General features: G+C 44.3%; 2 protein-coding genes across 6 annotated transcripts in view; one reads left to right on the top strand and one right to left on the bottom strand.

Annotated features, from left to right (window-relative positions):
- Fid (class I SAM-dependent methyltransferase fire dancer) overlaps window positions 1–13275 on the bottom strand; it is a 37563-nt gene extending 24288 nt beyond the window's left edge. The window contains exon 1 of the mRNA XM_078193918.1: window positions 12903–13275. The gene's annotated coding sequence lies outside the window, so the exon portion shown is untranslated. The remainder of the gene's footprint in view (window positions 1–12902) is intronic.
- Window positions 13276–14324: 1049 nt separating this feature from the next.
- LOC144476804 (alpha-N-acetylgalactosaminidase) lies at window positions 14325–19115 on the top strand. 5 transcript variants are annotated; one of them, XM_078194043.1, is made up of 8 exons: window positions 14325–14540; window positions 16599–16760; window positions 17431–17605; window positions 17680–17854; window positions 17942–18036; window positions 18105–18464; window positions 18576–18740; window positions 18818–19115. In XM_078194043.1, the coding sequence occupies exons 2-8, from the start codon at window positions 16600–16602 to the stop codon at window positions 19004–19006; spliced, it is 1320 nt and encodes a 439-aa protein (XP_078050169.1). In that variant the 5' UTR covers window positions 14325–14540; window position 16599; the 3' UTR covers window positions 19007–19115. The 5 variants fall into 5 exon arrangements, with proteins under 5 accessions (XP_078050169.1, XP_078050171.1, XP_078050168.1 ...); XM_078194045.1 differs by lacking the exon at window positions 14325–14540 and adding an exon at window positions 15368–15424; XM_078194042.1 differs by lacking the exon at window positions 14325–14540 and adding an exon at window positions 15464–15945.
- The last annotated feature ends 19 nt before the right edge of the window (window positions 19116–19134 follow it).

Genomic DNA, 19134 nt, shown 5'->3' with positions numbered 1-19134 from the left:
GAACCGTGTTTTCTGGCCTTCATTAATGTATATATTCGCCGAAAGCCATCCAATGATTATTCAAGCTTTCGATAATTCACGTTGATTACATTTGACTTGTAATAGTTTCTAAAAATCATGTTGGATATAATTTAACGCTGTTAATATAATTTAATGTATAGACGTAGTTGAAATCAATTTTAAGACAGTGCGAAATTCGGTGTTTCCAAAGTCACGCGATTCTCTGATTTTCTTCGGCGAAATGATTTTTATTTAAAGAAAATGTGCCCGGTGTTTGAAGCCCGAGCTTCGCGTTTCCACTCGATCGCGATCGTCGGATGATCTCCTGTCATCTGCATTCGAATACCCAACGACGACGTCCACATTGAATTCCATTTTTGCCGTCTCCGCGCTCTATAGCCGTCCTTCGCTGATCGAGTCCCAGTTCCACGCGTAATAGACGCTTCTCCTCCGTCCGTCGCCGACTTGGAAGTTTAACCCAATTAGAATTTATGTAACACCGCGAATGGCTTTTCCACCTTTCCGCCAGGTGTTTTTCTTTTTTTTTCTCGCCGTTTAAACCGGGAACAGGTCGCGCGCCAACGCCTCGCCGCGACCTTTCCGCGGGTTTTAATGGTAACTTTAGGTGCAGTCGACAGCAATTAGTGTAACGGGACGCGAGAGCCTCGAGTGCACGAGTTTGTTTAAATAATCGCCGCGCGACGACGACGACGACGGTGGAGAACCTCTCCTACCGGAATGTTGCTCGATCGAGGCCGTAAATTATGGAAAATTCGCGTTGAATCGGTAAGAAGTCTATTCGTTTAGCCAGATTGCAGTCGCTATGAAAAGTACGTTCGTCGCAGTAATTATTAGAAGACTGCGGATTTTATGCGTGTACTGCTAGGAATCGACTAATTGAGATGCCGGATAATGAAGACGTTAGAATTTAATACAGTTCTTACGTTCTCCTTAATTTATTGAAATTGCTTAAAGGTAGATTAGATTAAACGAACGAGGCATTAGTTGAAATATCTTACTTACCAATCTAACACATTCTTATCTTTGACGATCGAAAACGTTCGAACGCTTCGAAGTATTTCATTCTGCAGAATATCCACGCGATAATTACGAAAATATTGCGATAAAACGGATATGGAAATAAGCATTGCTTATCCATGCGCTCTCGTATAAATCTCGCCGCGTTGCAACCGATAAATCGCGTCGACGCCGTCAATACGAGAAATTTATTCCCTTTGCGACGAACGGATGTGGGTCAAGAGTGACCCGGCCGTTCAGTTCGTTCGACGGAGCCCCGACCTCGGCGGGGAATCCAACGAAAACGCGAGAATCGCATCGGGTCCTCGCGAACCCGAACGAGAAGCTAAATAAGATATCTTTTTTTCTCTCGCGCGGCTATTTATAGCCGATAAATCAGACTGCGCCGAGAATTCAGAGATCGAGAAATTAATTCCTATTTCTTTTTCTTCTTTTTTTTGCTGATCGACGAGGCGGAGTTTCGTTGCCGGCGAACGATCGATCATCGGGAACGGACTGGATTTAAACAGCGATTAAATATTCGCGGGGCGTTGTTCGTCGCGTAAATTATGCGAGCTCGTAGCCGCGCCCGCGGCGCACAGGTGTAAAATACCTTTTATTGTGATCTCGCGCGCCTCCGCCTCTTCTCCGGTCGGCCCGAACGGGTTCCACGACCACGATCGATCGATCTTGACGATCGTCGTACCGCTACCAAATGGTGTCGCGCTTTGTTTTCGCGAATCGTTTTTCTGTTTTTTCGGACGCGGTCTTTTTTCCTTTTAACTCCACCGAGCCACTCTTTTTACGTCAATCGGCCGCTTCTTTGTTCGTCCCGCGATCGTTTTTCGAGCCGCGTTTTTCGGCTCGCCGATTAAACGGCGATCGAAACGCATTTGCCGCCGATGACGTCCACATCGCGTCTCTCCGTTTTTTCAAGCTACAGTTTCCAGGCCGTGCGCTATTTTTCGATCAACGCGCTGATACGGATTATTCGCCGTCGGACAGTTCCAAATGCACGGAGAACGGTTTTTATTAACAAACACTAACAGGATTTCGATGTACATTTTACGCTGGGTGATCATTCAGTCGGGCAAAGAAACTTCGAACCGGCGGTATCGAAGTGAAATCTTTGGAAATTGTTGGATCGTTCGGAGTCGCCAAGAGCCGAGCGAAACGATCCGAGATGACTGAAAGCAAAATGCTCTCTGATCGCGCTTTGGCCGAAGGATGATTTTCCCCGCGGTTCCAACCGGTGAACGCGGAAAATCGCGGTCATATTTCCGCGACTTTCCACAAACGCGCGTCGTGTTCTGAACCGCGATCTTGTTAACGCAGGCCTGATTACGGATGCCTTCGGTGGCCGAACAGCGAGACGACAGCGAAGTTGTATTTTCACTTTCGTGATATCCACGCTCGCTGCACGGCTTCAGTGTCATTGCTACGGCGTGGGCGTTGCTTTTCACGTTGGATCGAGCGACCGATAGATACGGCGGCGATCGGGCCGCAAATTGTCGACGGAACGGCTTTGCAATTAAACCTCGCCGCGCAGTATCGTTTCTGTTCAGATTCCCAGATGTTATCACGGCTAGCCGTTTCATAAGTTACGCCGACGCGGCGAGACTCGTTTCCCGGAAGGTTATTGCTAACATTTTACCCGGCGGAACGTTGTCGAACAGGCTTTGAAATATCGATGATCGACCGGGCGAAGGTTTCCCCGATCAATTTTTCAATGACCGCCGCAATTAGACGTAATCGTTTCCCTGCATCTTTATTTAAACGTTATTTCATCGCGCGGCGTGCACCGTCGGCGAGATATCGACTAGCCTGGTCGCTCGTTTTTTAATTACTTGGTCATGGGAAAGGTTCGTTTCACTCTTTTCGTGTACAATTTATCTGACAACGTAGCTCAACCACCGACTAATTTCATTTCTCTTTATCGATATATTCGAGTTTAATAGTCTCAGGAATTTTCGAATAAAATTATTCCACTAAAGTAAAATATAAAATATACAGTACAACTAATTAATGTGCGGTCGTTTCGGCGGCTACCGAATTTCGTAAGCGCGTAAAATCCAGAATTCTAAAACGGTCTGTCAACAGCCCTGGCATTTCGGCCAATATATTCGGACGGAGTAATTAACGTTCGAACAGGTTCGAACCTTGGCTGAAGCCGGCAAAGATTCGATAACGACTCGCGCGGCGGTTCCCCGACGCATAAATCGTTGATCTAACGACGAACAGCTGCGCGACATTCGGGCGTCGTTCGTTTCGGTGGTCGTGGTAACGAAGGTGATCGAGATCCTCGTGACCGGTCCCTTGCGAACTAAAATTGCGCAACAAAAGGAACCGCTGGGAGAAGCAAGACTTGTCCTCGACGATCGGCGCGTAACGCAACGGTCGCAAGGATCGCGCCACTTTCACCCGCGATCTTGCGATTTCTTTAGTTTCACGAGACGCGGCTAATTATCGCGTGTTATTGCCGGGATGGGTCTATCAACGTACCACCAGAACGTCTTCGACGCCGGCTATGAAGCTGCGCCCCGCGATCGGAGACTCGTCGATCGCCTTTACGACCTGCGACGATAATACAAATTGAACTAGACTCGACGATTCGTCTAATTTCACTGTCGGCGATCGAGCAATGCTAAAATAGTCTTTAAATTTTTAATTTTTAGTTTGCATATACTATTTCTTTCCAATATACTTAAAACAAAGCTTACACATTTAAGGACTGTGTATCGCTGTGAGAAATAATCGAGGATAGCAAGGTCCGTTTAGACGTATGGAGAGAGACTCGGGCGAGTAAAATGGTGCCTCTGTGCAGCGAGAGCAATGGGGGCGTTCGAGAGACGACCGAGAGGGAACGAGCCGCAAGTCGGGAATGGACTTTCGCCTCGTAACAACGGCCGAGCGTAGATCGCGAGACGGAATAATTGGCCCGAAAATGCGGCGAACGTGGATCGCGCGGATCGTGGATCGCGGTACGGCAAAACGGCGAGCGAGATCACAAATTGCCGCTCCAGAAACCTGAATAGATCGGGGAGAGCGGGGACAGGGGGATCCGATCCACGTGGATCCCTCCGTAATTGTTACGTAGACCGCGTAATCCCGTGCCTGATGATACGTTTCGGATCCGTCGTCGAACGACGAGTACCCATTGTTCTCTATCGTTCTTCTAGCCTCCTTCCAGGGAACCGGTACACGCCCTACATACCTTCCGAGGACCGAGAGTTAGGTCAACTCGGATTACACACCGTGCAAACAAACCGACCGGCGGTCCAAGTTTTTTTTCATCGCCGGTTTTTTACCAGCCATTCTTTTCACTCTCTCGAGTTTACAGAGGCTCGTCGGTTCTTCGTTCGGGGAACTTTGCGAAACGATCGTGTTACAAAGATCATTCCGCGAAACGGAAACAACACAAAAGTGTGGTTCTTTTAATAATTATCGAGGGACGCAAATAGCGCGACGATATTATCAACTTCTACGCTAATTGCAACTTCTTTACAGCTTAGCGAATCAGTCGAATATTTTATACTGATCCTATTTAATAAACAAATTTCCATCTAAACACTGTACCGTGTATAGCTAGTTTTTACGGGACAATTACTGTTTTAATTGCGACAGCAGCTGCACAGACAGTTCTTGCACATTTTCATGCAGCCGGTTATCCGCACAGCGCTTAAACGGCTTCGCGTTCGATCGCACTCGTTCTTCTTATAAACGATAACAATCGCGAAATACGTTAACGTTGATTTTATTGACCGATAAAAGGAACGCTGCTAAATGGAAATTATTTAACGACTATCACGATAACACATCTGCCGAATTAAGAATTTCGATTATAAATACAGGAAAAATGGTGCAAGCTGGAATAACGTAGAAATTCATTTTTCTTCAATTATCTATTATTTATTTCTATGTCCAATTTTATTAATTCCGTTTCAACGACAAGCTTGCGGACATCGTAACGATATTTTTGATATCATTTTATTATCATTTTTACCGTCTGGTGTTTCTCCTGCTTGTTTCCATCGCGATTGCATAAAATCGACAGGTGGTAAAGGGGTTCGACGAAGTTTTCCGTCGGAATGTCTTTAGAAATAGAAGAAATCTGGATCGGCCGACCAGACAGGATTTATCTCCTATTAGCATACACTTCCTCGGTTCGCTGCGATAAGCCCCGTCGGTTCCTCGACTTCCTCGGTCTAATCTCCAGACAGGATGTTTTTCGCGAACTAATCGAAGAAAGTGGCACTCGAATAGAAACTTGCTTCGGGAAGAATGCCGTTGCTAAATTAAGCAAAACCACACCGAGAGCCTCCGCGAGACTTGTCGCGAACGTCGGAACACTTTGCTCTTTTGTTCCCGCGTTGGAAAGAGGCGGAACAATCGTAGCCAGCGATTAGGGTGACCGAAACTATGACACCGTGTAATTGAACAATCGATTCTCTTCGATTCAGTTTTTATTCGAATGATTCGAGAATTAATTATTTAACTTATGGGTTAGTCTGTAAGGATAATTTTATTCTTGTTGTTGAGTGGATTCGATTAAAATTGTGTTGGTAAAGTGTTCATCTTTTATCCACAATCGGAATAAATACGAGGCTCTGATCTATCGTTTCGATCGTGCTGCATCAAGCAAATATATCGTTCTGCTGCTGCGCATACTCTGTCAATTAGCGATGAGAAATCGTTAGAAAGGAGAACTATTCGACGGTGGCCGAACTGTTCCGTCAGTCAAGGAGCCTCGCCGTGTTTTACGATCTTGTTCGACGAGACGACGAAAAACAAACGCGCGGTCCACGGGACGAGATCTCAAGGCGAATGACTTCGTCTATTAATAAACGACGGGGCGAATCGTGAAAAACCGAAAGCCGAAGGACACTGCGCGCCGGGCCCAGTTTCCGTGAAAGTCATCCGGTCAACGACAATCTACGGAATCGCCAATATCGTCGCGGACATTCCGTCTCTCGTCTCTTTCCCTCCCTCCCTCTCCCACGCCCGCTGTTCGACCCTCGTTGATCTTGACATTCCGCGAAACGGTCGCAGAAAAAACGGGCCCGAAAAATTTGCATGATCGACTGGCAAATAAGCAACCTCTCGGACCATAATTCGGAACACGGTCGGGCGCAGTCGCAAACTAAGAAGACTCGTCTTCTAAATGTCACGGTTCCGCGAATAGCGATTGCGGGACGACGATACCGGTCCCGTTTTCGAGTTCGAAGCCTCTACTTTCGCAACAGACAAATCGTTTTCGCCCTTTCACGAAGGGAAGACCCTTTTCCAGAAAGGATCACGCGAAGCGACAGCGAAACAAATACTACACAAACTGTTGCAATGTGAATTCCATGCGTTCAAGAAAAATTGCATTCCATGAAAAATCTGTTCCGATCTTTATATAATTCATAACGCGGACATAACGCGATCGCGATGCACGGCCATAAAAATAATGGAATAGAGAAAAAAAACGTAGACACTTCCTCCGCCATACTTTCTAATTTTTGTTAGCGGTGAAAGGGTTAACGAAGAGAACCCGTTCCGCAGACAAAACCGCGGCGTCTACCTGCAGAAAATGATCGGGCGGAGGTTTCGCACAGTTGGAGGAACGGTCCAATTACAGTGTAATCGATGAAATTAACGGGAACTGGCTCCAGGTCCATGGGAATCGGTGGTTCGTCGACCGCGCGGACGAAGTTGGAGGCGATCGCGGTCGAGCCGTGAAACGACCGGGTTTAACGTTAACCGAAACGACGCGAAAGGGAAATCCTGACGGAGCAGAGCATCCGAGGAGAAGCTACAGGGTAAAATAATATAATAGAAAGTATCGAGAGAGGGAGAGAGAGAGAGACGGAAGCGGTTGACACCGCGCTGGTGGATACGTCGTAAAACGCGGTATCCGAGCTCGCGATCAGATTTTCATCGCTGCCACGCCGGACAATTCCGAAGAAAGGATCCGTAGTGTTCCTTTCTAATCGGGCTTCGACTCTACAATAGACCCCCGTTCGAGACGGTAGCGAGAGCCTTCCTTCCCGTCCGAGCACACGGCCGCAACGATTGACAATTGTATCTTATCGGAGCGAATCGAATCCCTAACGACCGATGTCGACGATATCGCGATAACACCGTGAAGTATTTTAAAATTGTCTGCGAAACGTTTAAATAAATACTAAAACATTCAGGTATTTCCTAGTCTCCCAACTAATGTCGTACTTCATATTTTATATTTTGAAAATAAATATCTTAATTACTAAGATTTCAGATTTTATTTTAAGTCGCCTTGAACATCGCAGTGGTCACTTGCATTGAAAAATAAAAGGGAACTGTTCTAGGGTTAAACGAGCTAGTTACTATACTTTTTACTATAGTCACTCGTTTCGTCCAACGTGTTCATTGTTCGGTGTCTCCTCATTTTATCGCGAGCGCGTAAAAGCCGCGGTCCAATCGCTCGCGTTCAACGAGTTTCTTCACAAATTCGAGTATGTAACAGCATAGGAATAGATGTTGCCGGCCGATCGATACCCCGTGATAAAAATAAATCAGAAAGTTTTGCCAGCGTTACAACACTTTCGAGAGATCGAGGGGGATGGTGGAACACCGACGGGGTCGTGTCACGTTCGTGTAATCACGAAGACACGAGGCACCCCGCGGGAACCTTGGGCGTGCGACTTTTGATAGACGCGAGATCATGTTTAAGACCCTCCGGGGAGACCCAGGGACCATTCGAACTCGTGGGACACGTGAGACCTTGGGGCCGTTTGAACTTTCGGGGAACTCTGCGGAGCAGCGAGATGATCGTCATCCTTGAAACTCTTTGAGAACATTGAGATTGAAATCCCTCGGATCGCTTTAACATCCTCCGTGCCTTAAGACCAAAGAAGCTTTAAAACCTTCCCTCTACTTTCGACCAGTCGGTCCGCTGACCAACGAGCGTGGGCGAAGAATCGCACGTTCCGATAACAATTGGATTTCGAACATGCTCCGCGTAGTTTCGAGCCCGTCACACTTTGACCCTTGATTTCATTCGCAATTCCATTGTTTCGCATTTTCCCGTTATCAATTAATTTTCCTGGCGAAATGAGACGAATTATACGTCTGTTATAGTGCTCAAGTCTAAATTACAATAAATTTTAAGTAGAAATTTAAATGAATCGTAAGAAAATACAATCCCGAAAGGAAACAAGGGAATACATCAAATAAATAAATAAAAAGTTCTTAATATAAATATAAGTATCAAGAACTCTTTAGAAATGAATCTATATTTCGATAAGATCGTAAAGTATCCCCTAACGATCGCTGCACCGCCGGTTCTACAACCCCCGAGAAGAAACTCCGAGACTCGGTCACGAGAGCTACGGTCCGCCGTTTTCCGCCCCGACGCCGGCGTCTTCCGGCGTCGCCCAGGCGTCTATTCCTGGTTTGAATTTCTCATTAGGGGGGTTGGCCGTATAGTTCGGTTCCTCGGGCGCGAGGAACACGGTGATTACGCGGCCATTTCTTCAGTCTCGGACGTAAGATAAAAATAGGATCGCAAAAGGGAGGGAAGGAGGCGGAGATGCTCTAACCGAGGGAACACGCATAGGGTTGCGATCGTCGAGGTGATGCGGGGGATGAAAACGTTGGTAATGCGATGACGGAGGAAACAGGAATGAAGAAGGGTCGTGTGGTGGTGGACAGGGCCGGGTGGGTGGAGGAAAGGGGGACACGACCACGCGAACGCTACGGACGATTGAAATACTCGGACGCGGGGGTGCGAAAGGGCGTCAGCAGTGACGTTGGCGACGAACGGAGGAGGGGCAATGCCGCGATATATTACATGGTGTTCCTTGCCCCGACGGCATGCGACTGTGTTCCGAACCGTCGCCGAACCTTTCCCGAGCAAACGACCCAACTAATCTCGTTTCATCCCCCTTTAGTATGTAGAAAGTTCAGGATCAAGGTAACACAGTGATCCAAACACACCCACATCGCCTATTTTCAAGAAATCCGTTCTAGACGCCAACTAAATAATAATAAGTGAAAATAATAAATTATCTCCAATCTAGCCCCGTCTCTCGCCACGCAATCATAATTTTAATTAGCAACAAGTAAGTGGTCCAGTTGCATTTAACTTAATGAAAGGACACTGGAGTAAAATAGGATACAATCCTGACATATTTCCCACAATTTCCAAGCATGATTGAACGAAGCTTGTTCGTTTCGTCGCAGCATGAATTCAAGAGACAGCCGATCGCAAAATGCTTATCAATTGCATTCCCTTGTCCTCGTCGACCAGCTTTTTCCACAAAGCGGTCACCGGTTGAAACGAAACGATCCTGTTTACTCCGCTCACCGGGGAGACCCCCGTCCGTCGAGTGGCGGAACGGGTAATATTGGTCGAAGGTATTCGCGGAATCAAACGAGAAGATAGAACTCGAGATTATATAGATTACATTTGCCGATTCTATTTGCATACTAGGTTAAGAAGGTAGCCCGATCCCGTCCCCGTTCAATACCGTATAAAGTCCGGACGGGATTATCCTCGCATCTATCCGCTTTGCTTGCATAGATAAAATACCCTTCTCACCCCCAATCCCTCTCACTCTCTCTCTCTTTCTGACTCTCTGTTCTACACATCGAAATGGGTTTTACGTGTGCGCGATTCATTACGACGGTGACACACGTAACAGGTAGCTTTCAATGATCCTACTGTCTCGAGTAGCACTCGTCGATCGAGACTCTTACATTGCCGCAGTCGTAATAAAGGCACGAGCGCGAAAAAACGGCGATTCCGCAGGGAAAATTGAGCAGACTCGACGGAACGTTCGCTTTGCCCCGATTAAAAAATTGGTGCCTTGTAAGTACCGTGGCTCGAGGGAAGCTTGGATAAAAAAAAACATTTGCAATGCATCGATATCGTACAATATAAATAAAATATATAATATTCTATTTAAACGATACCAGGACGCATCCTGTTCATGAATACTAAATTCTACGAACGTCTATTTGCTTAACACTCGGTGCTACGCGTCCCTAACAGCATCTTCGAAAGGGTAGCTGGAGGCACCGAATTGCACGGCATTTAGAACGTGCACGCAATTTGCATGCAGAGTTCTTTTCGCTGCTGCCGTAGCAGCCTGAAACGGTGCCTCGGAGTACGTTCTAAAACGGTGCCTCGAAGTATACATTCTAAAACGGCGACTACAAGCACATCTTCCAGAAGGGTTGGAAGCGTTTAAGCCGCGCGGAGAACGCGGTTTGAATAGCGCTCGCGAGGCGGACCTAGCCGCGGCCTGACGTCACACCGGAGGGCTCCGGAAAGGGGGTTGAAGGGAGAACCGGAGAATTTGAGAATCACTGGTACAGAGGAGACAGGCCGTGGCCGCTAATGGGCGAAATAGTGGGGTTGGTCTCCGGTGGTGGTACGCGCGGGAGGCAACGTGCCAGCCGCGAGGGGAGGCAGCCATGAATGAAAGTAGCGCGTATCGATCTACCCGTGCCGCCCTAGATAAAATATGGTAAATAGTGGGCTGAAACGGGCTCGGAGGCGGGGGGTGAACGTCATCGCGCGCATAACGACGCTGTTTCCTCCCTACACGTTTTGGTTGGTCCGCCGACCGGACGACAACGATCCCGCACCGTGGCTATCTGTGGTCACACGTGGCCCCCCGATTCCCCGGACGACACCGATTTCCCGTTTCAATTGAAACGACCGTGGAGAACGGAACCAGCGCCGCGAAAAAATGGCCAACCGGTGTGTTTCCGGTACGGTAACACGCGATCTTTAACCGCGTGACGCAACCCAGAGCTCATTTTTCGCCATACTCCCGTTCAAGTATCTTCCGGCGAGAGCGTCGTGTTGGCGGAAAAGTTCACGCGATGCTCGCTAACGAACGTTGTTTTCTTTCACGACTTACTAGATTACTATAATAGAATAATATCGCGGACTTATCGCAAAATTTATACCCGGGTTACGTCTGACCCCGTGGTCGTAGTCCGCGGTACGATTACCATCGCTCAACTACACATCATAGATACTATACTAGCACCGTTCGACTATTGTACTATACGACTGCGCCAGTATACTTTAATTATACGCTGCGAGGGTAAGCATGTAGGACCCGGTTTAATGGTCCGGTTAAGTTGGCTAGTCTATACTAATGTAATTATGGTATAACGTAATATAGTCGAACTATGAATAATGGGTCGATAGTTTAAATATACATAGTGTTGCCTCTAACAAGCTGGTATAGCTGAACCGTAAACTGCATGCCAGTGCATACAATGGTTTAACTGTAGAATATACTTGTACGTTCTTATTTTATACTGGAAATCGATACTAGTTCCGTTCTACACCATATTATTCTAGGCTGCATGCGGGCCATGGCGTGCGAATCCACCATACACGGTGTTTTTTTTTTTGCGCCGTGAATTGTTCGCGCTTATATTTCTAGCAATTTGTTAAGTAAAAATCAGCTTTGTAACATGTACAAATGAAAGCGGCCAATGTACACGGATGAAGAAATTTGTTCGATCAATGAAAGAGTATAATTTCAGTAATTTGAAAATCTGAAGTCGGTCGTTTCAATAGGCGATGGTAGGTTTAGCGTTAAAGCCGTAACAAACGATCGCATGCTCTACTCGACCAATTGTAAATGTTCCTGGATCCGCGACACATCTCGGCCTAAATAATGCACGCAGTTCGCGTAGTAGACAGGAATTACGTATCCACGTTAAAAGCGTACGTCATAGTTGTGATGTATAGTGTACCCGCGCGAAGGGCGCCGCAATGAAAAAGTAATTCAAGGTGGCGGCTCGTGGTACCGAGTAAACTTCAACTTCGTACGCACGCATTCAACGCTGTAATTACCGTTGTCCGAACTATTATTACCGCCGGCACAAGCCGCGATACGATCTTAGCATAAGAAATTTCTCGCCCTCTCGGCAACGCGACCCGACGACACTGAACAGGATCTCCCGTGGCGCCGATCGAACCCCGTTCCGTATCCATTTGTTGCGTGTATCGTATCGCCCCTGCGTAACCGTAATTACGTACAAATCCGTAAAGTGCGCGTACACGCAACGGGGATACGCTCGACGATGACAACGGGAGACGACAACGAGACGGGTGCACGAATGGACGGTGTACATCTTCGGGAATCGCGAATTCAAATCTGACGGACTAAAATCGATGTCGGACATTCGAAGAAAAAAAAAAAGAAAAACTCGGCGAAAATTATAGAAGGCGGACGCTACACAACACAGATCAATGGAACGATCGCAGCGCTATATGCGTGTCACTATCTAAAATTATTGTCTCGGACTGCCGCCATTACCCATTCATGCAATCCGTCCGAGAGTTTGTTTCCCGTGAATGGCACCGACTCCAGCATACGACTGGCAAAACGGATTTCGAAAGACGAGACGGAAACCCGAATCACGGGCGTCCTTAACGCTCCTCGAATTTCTCCGTCGGATAATACCGTTGCGTTTAGAGTCATTGATCTCGCGGATGGTATTTCGCGGTGTGTGCTTTATGCACCAGCAGATTGCAGATGCACCCTAGCAGGATCTAAAGCGACCGCCGTGGGGGACACCCGAGGAACGTTGCGATAAACGCAACGTCGATAAAAGATTACGGACAGTGTCCGAATTTAAAGGAGAGGTGCACCGTCGGCGCTGTCATGCGTCCGCGAAAAAAATCGAGTCGAATCTGCTACGTCGGCCCGCGATGCATCGGGTTCGCGGAACTGGGAAACGTTCGAATCCTTTGACACCGATGCACCGACCGAGAGAAAGCTGTCGCCGTGACGAAACGAGGCGCAACACCAAAACGGGAGGATGTCGCGGGCCGAGGGCCTCGCGTTTCGCGGTGAATGGGATCGCGAGTAGTCGCGATGTCCGCTTACCTGGGTCATGACAGGGGTGGTATCTTCATGTTTCCAGCAGCGGCGGAGGCTCACAACAGCTGGTCGTCGATCGGCTGGTATATCCTGGTAACGTGGGACGAGAACGACGGCACTGCGATGGTTCGCCAGCACTTCCACGCCATAACACGTCCGAAAACGCGCGACGGTTTACTCACATGACAGGGCCGCGAGGGGGCCGGGAGGGGGCGGACTCTCCAGGTGGATGTAATCGCAATGAGACCGTCGTCCGAACCTTGGCACCGCGCGAGGAGCCACCGATTTTCTCTCGATCCGTCGTTTTTTCTTTTTGTTTGTCTCTGCGGTTAGGTCACCGGGTGACGTGCACGAGTTCCCTTCGACAGGTAAATCAGACTGTCCCTCCTCCGACAGCCCCGCTGACGACGGTGGCTGCGGGATTGTTGGGGGTTCGGCTGCGAACGAACCAGCCAGAACGAGGAAGAGGTTAACGGAGAAAGGTGCGACCCGAGCGAGACAGGGAACAAATGAATACGGTGGTACGTCGTTACGCGGCGCCACCGTCAACCATCCCCAACACGACCATAATTCGACTGACGGGGAGGACCAATACGGGGTGGGCCCCAATGTTCCTAGTCGACTCGATGTCGCGAAACATAAACAAACTGAATACCTTCCGTCCCTCGAAATAGGGGAGTACAGTCGATCATCGATTTAAAGTCTGAAAACAATTTCGATAGAACTGATCATTTCATTTAGGAAGACTGCATTTGTCTACTAGACCCAGTTAAAATAGTTTCAGCTATGTGTACTTCAGTTTTAATGGCATAGCTATGTACTTCTGTAAACAATTCATGATAAGAGATTCAATATCATCGATTGTGTTGTAAATAAAGACGGTAAATAGACGGACAATAAAAATAATTGTTATCTCGAAGACACTGTACGATATCGAAGGGTTCGTTCACCCTTCGTTTATTGTCACTTCTCATAGACTCATGATATAGATAAAGAAAATTGTAATATTATATATTCAACAATTAGAAAGTAATTTGAGTGACATTGTACATTATGCAGTTTTTTCAGTCTACTGGCTCTAGACAAATAATTTAAAAAACGATAACTTCTTACGATTTTAGACTATATCAAATATTTACTATATCTGCACAAAGCAAATGATATATTCGCCATCTATATTTATTCAAATGACAGACAATGTCTTACATAAAAATTGTAAATCCATCGAAGGTTATATATGTTCTTTACAAATAGCAGAGGCTGTATGTCAATCACTCTAAAAAAAAGAATGATTCGATCGATAACAACAATGTTAATCGAATGTGCAAATGTAACCGATAAGTCTTATCGGGCGCGTTCAAACTGAAATGGTCTGGCGCGCTGATTTTAACAAGTGCATATAAACAGAGGGCGCAACAGAGATCGCTACCAGTCTCGCGTTTCGTATAACGTAGTGATCTTGCCATTTGTTAAAAACAACGTATTTATCGCTTGGAAATCATAAAATTCAGTATTTCATTCTCATTTATTTCGATTTAGTTTTATTCAGCGTTCAAAGTTCGATAAATGTCGAAGAACCTGTTTTGATTCGAATGTCGCAAAGTTTTCAAAGTTTCGTCGGACAGTTTTGAATCGGCCATAGACGTAAGTAACGTTCTTTTAAAAATTATCTTTTTGGTACATTTAAATATTCCTTTGTTTAATGTCGCAGGTTACTAAAAAAAAAAAATGAGAAACATCTTGTTGATACCGTGTAATTCGAGAACGCGTACGTTCCTTCACAATTTTAACGAAGGACAGAATACTTTCCCACTTTCTACGAAGAGTACAATTTCTCTTGAATAATGATCACGTTTGATACTGTAACAAGTCTACTAAATTGTTGGGTGAAAAAGTAATCGAGATAAACGTTGCAACTGGCGGAGCTTATGAAATCGTGAAATCGAAAGTCAAACCCGATTCAATTCGTGGCTGTTATAATTAACACCGCGTCGGATTGTTTAGAAATTATCAAATGAACGAAAGTCGTGTCAGCACTTTATCTTTTCACGGTGCAAAACAATTTTCACCGCGTATTAATTCGCGAATGCATCATTTTCATCGGTAGACGGTATCGTCAGTCGATAAAGAGATATCGGAATCTATTCCCGAAGCGATCGATTTTTCCTTTCGGTTAGGTAATCGAAATGAAAGTATGGAAAGCAACGCTGTAAAACCGGTGTTGATCAAGAATCAAGTGCGTTGGCTCGGGATACTCTTAATTTCTTACGTTTCAATTGATCTCTCCCCCAGATAACATTTTAATGGAATCATTTAAATTGAAAGTTGTCCGTAGATTCTAATTTTTTATACGATGTCAATTTGGAAAGTAACGAGAATTGTTTTACAGAACAATATTAACACGAAATAACGTTACCAAGCGAGATCATGTAATTTGCAATTGAATTGTAAGATCTGCCGTGACCTTGGACAGTCGTGTCCGTCAATGAACCTATAGAAGCGTATGGAGTGTGTATAGAAAGTGAAAAGTTTGTAACAATTTCAGCTTAGCTATTGATTATATTGTAATTGTACGGTGCACCGATACATACATGATTTTTGACATCCTTCATATCGTATATATGTACATTTAAATATCTTTTTGTCGATTATATTTTCGTCGTGGAGAAAAATCGGTAGAAAGATATTTTATAATTTTAGCCATGAAAAGTCGCTTTCCGGACGACTGTGGCGACGTAGTTAGTCGATTATATTTCCGTCACAGCAATGTAAAATTTATCGTGTCCCTTTCTTTCCATTCACGGTTTGTTTGTAAACACTTCCAATTATACGCGAATGATCGTAATTTGAAAATTAACGATCAGCGAACGCGTGAAAAATTAATGATCCATTCACTGGATCACGGAGCATTACGCGGTAACTGATCTCTCTTCTTCGCGTTGCCATTTACGCCAGAAAGTGCAAATTGTGCATTGTTCTTCTGTTCAAACATTTGTGTAGCATATTTGAAATAACCGCTGGATAAACGGAGCACAGGATAATTCACCGAGTACGTATCGCTATTCTTCGTGTTTCCAGCTGTGGCAAATTAGTCAAATTGCACGCATACAGTGCTGTTCTGTTGAATCATTTACGTGGCATATTTGAAATAACCGCTAAATAAACAGTGCACAGAATAATTCACAGAGACCAATGTAATTCACAGAGTGTGTATTATTCGAGGATAATCTAACACGTATGTACCCGCGACGTACGAATATCCCGTAGCCAAAGACAAAGGCGATATTCGCGGATAAAATGTGCTCGCGATTGTCTTTCGTAGGCGTAATTGTACCGTAATAGTTACACGGGCAATGAGCGGCTTGGTGTGCAGGTTCGTTCTCTGTACAAAAGGAAATCAATGCTCACACCAGCAGCGACAGCGATTGTGTGTAAAAATGAAATGGGGCATTGGGTGAAAGTACTCTTGGCTTGGAGGTCTTATATCAGATCAGTCTGCCAAGAGCCGTGCAGGATGTGGATGGCAATTTTGCTCTCCTCCTAATGACCAGATCTCTGCCTGACTCCGACAGAGTCATACACACTTTTGTTAGAATTATTGTTTAACAAAATTATGATACCAGTGTCGTAGTACAAAAACAGTTGGTTCAGTGTACGTGTGCAGTGAAAGGGATTTGTAAAACGAAACGTGGATTTTTGCAGAATGTTGCAGATGGTATGGATATGGTGTTTGCTTGTGTCAGTGGCAGATTTGACATTGGCTCTTGATAATGGTCTTGTGAGAACACCGCCCATGGGCTGGCTTGCCTGGGAACGATTTAGGTGCAATACAGATTGTAAAAATGATCCTGATAACTGTATCAGGTGAGAGTGTTAATTTTCCAAATTTGTTTTCTCACTTTCTTCAGCTTTCTACAGTATTGATTTGAAGCTAATTTATTCGATAATCTTTCATTGATATTATAGTATTTATATAGATTTTTAGAACTTATGAATGCTGTTTGATAGTGCAGCATGATTCTGTATGATAAAGTGAAACTTCATTAGCATCTCTGTTACATATCTCTAAATCTATTACTAGCAACTCCAGTTGGTAGATCATTATCGTGAAATGCAAAATTTAATTTCATTCTCAGAATGACCTATTTAAAGGACTATGTAAAAAGCATATGAAAGTTTTGTTAATTTTTCTTTTTTTAAAATTAAAAAGATAGTTAGTCAAATCAAAAATATTTTTAGAAGAGTCTATGAAACACAAGGATCTTTTATATTACAATTATATTGATGAATGTGGAAAAGATATATTCTGAGAGAAATTTCAATGTTCTTCTTTCATGAGATGTTGCTTAGAATAGAGCTGACTAGCATTTAATTCAAATCAAGGATGTATGACCTCAACAATGACACTTAATAAAATTATTTAGAGCTATGACATAGTTGTTTCATAAGTTCCTATTGCAAAGCTTAAGAAAATTAATTATTGTTACAGAAAAGTTTAAAGATTACCTAAAACTCAATTTTTACATTTTTATAGTGATCGGCTCTTTCGCACAATGGCAGACATTATTGTAGCAGAGGGCTATGCTGCTGTTGGATATGAGTATGTTAATGTTGATGACTGTTGGTTGGAAAAAGACAGAGATGTTGATGGTCAACTTGTACCAGATAGACAAAGATTTCCATATGGGATGAAAAGTCTTTCAAATTATGTATGTTTCTATTATTACCTTCAACATGGGGTATTGATTTCCTAGTCTTACAATTCTTTATTTTGGCTTTGTAGATTCATTCAAAGGGTCTTAAATTTGGAATTTATGAAGACTTTGGTAACTATACATGTGCTGGTTACCCTGGTATATTAGGATACTTAGAAACAGATGCACTTACTTTTGCATCTTGGGATGTTGATTATGTGAAACTAGATGGTTGTTATTCCCATCCATCTGAAATGGACAGAGGTACCACTTAAATTATTCTACATATATTCAATTAGAAACAAATTCTACTTAACTGATTATATCAATTAATCTTATCAAATATTTTAGGCTATCCTGAGTTTGGATTTTATTTAAATCAAACAGGCCGGTCTATGGTCTATTCTTGTAGTTGGCCAGTCTATCAAATTTATGCTGGAATGCAGGTTGGTGTTCTTAATACCATCTGTAAAATATTACATTAGAGCGGTCTTTGAGAGCATATAAATTTCAGCCAAACTTTACTGCCATAACACAACATTGTAATCTGTGGAGGAATTTTGACGACATTCAAGATTCCTGGAACAGCCTAGAAACCATTATAGATTACTATGGAAACAATCAAGATGCGATTGTACCAAATGCGGGACCCGGTCATTGGAACGATCCCGACATGCTGATTATTGGTAACTTTGGTCTAAGTTACGAGCAAAGTAAAACACAAATGGCCTTGTGGGCCATTCTGGCGGCGCCTCTATTAATGTCCGTTGATTTACGAACTATTAGGCCCGAGTACAAAGCTATTTTACAGAATAGGAAAATTATAGCTGTGGATCAGGATCCACTGGGCATACAGGGTCGACGTATCTACAAAGTTAGTTAATTAAATATTAGTAGTATTAATGTGTACATAAAAATTGAACACTAACGGAGAAATAGTGTGGGTTTCGGAATACGTTAGTAAGAGGTCTATTCTACTGTTTAGCATAAAGGCATTGAAATCTGGGCGAGGCCGATAACTCCCATCTACCAGAATTACTACTCTTACGCCATAGCGTTTGTAAATAGGAGAACGGACGGCACACCGTCCGATGTATCTGTTACACTAAAGGAGCTTGGGCTCCAATATCCTGGAGGATACAGTGTAGAGGTATGCGTTTACGGAACAATCAATTCTAAGATTCACTTGGATCAAAATAAGAACAAACAAAATAATTCTATTTCCAGGATTTATACGAAGATGTAAATTACGGCGTTCTGACGCCGCAAACGAAAATAAAAGTCAAAGTGAATCCATCCGGTGTTGTGATATTGCGGTGCGACTTGCATTTAGAAGACGTTTTTGATACTAATCAATTTCAACAATTCTCGCCTTCGAATCAACTCTTTAAAGTCAGACAGAATTCGTTTAAGTGACACGAATTGAACAATTAATGAATTTCTAACTGTAATTTACCATTTTTATTGTACTTGACTACACAATGTTACCATACTTTGTTAAGAAAGTAGAAAATAAAGAATTTTATAATCTATTCAATGTTGAT

Source organism: Augochlora pura, chromosome 11, assembly GCF_028453695.1.
Source record: "Augochlora pura isolate Apur16 chromosome 11, APUR_v2.2.1, whole genome shotgun sequence".
Taxonomy (NCBI): Eukaryota; Metazoa; Arthropoda; class Insecta; order Hymenoptera; family Halictidae; genus Augochlora; species Augochlora pura.
The sequence above is the reverse complement of the archived record's forward strand: the minus strand, read 5'-3'. Positions and strand labels throughout refer to the sequence as shown.

Excerpts from the sequence above, each read along its gene's own strand:
- LOC144476804 (XM_078194043.1), top strand. The coding sequence starts at position 16,600 with ATGTTGCAGATGGTATGGATATGGTGTTTGCTTGTGTCAGTGGCAGAT. Across the intron at positions 17,855-17,941 it reads TCCATCTGAAATGGACAGAG|GCTATCCTGAGTTTGGATTT; the intron begins GTACCACTTAAA and ends CAAATATTTTAG. Across the intron at positions 18,465-18,575 it reads AGGGTCGACGTATCTACAAA|CATAAAGGCATTGAAATCTG; the intron begins GTTAGTTAATTA and ends TCTACTGTTTAG.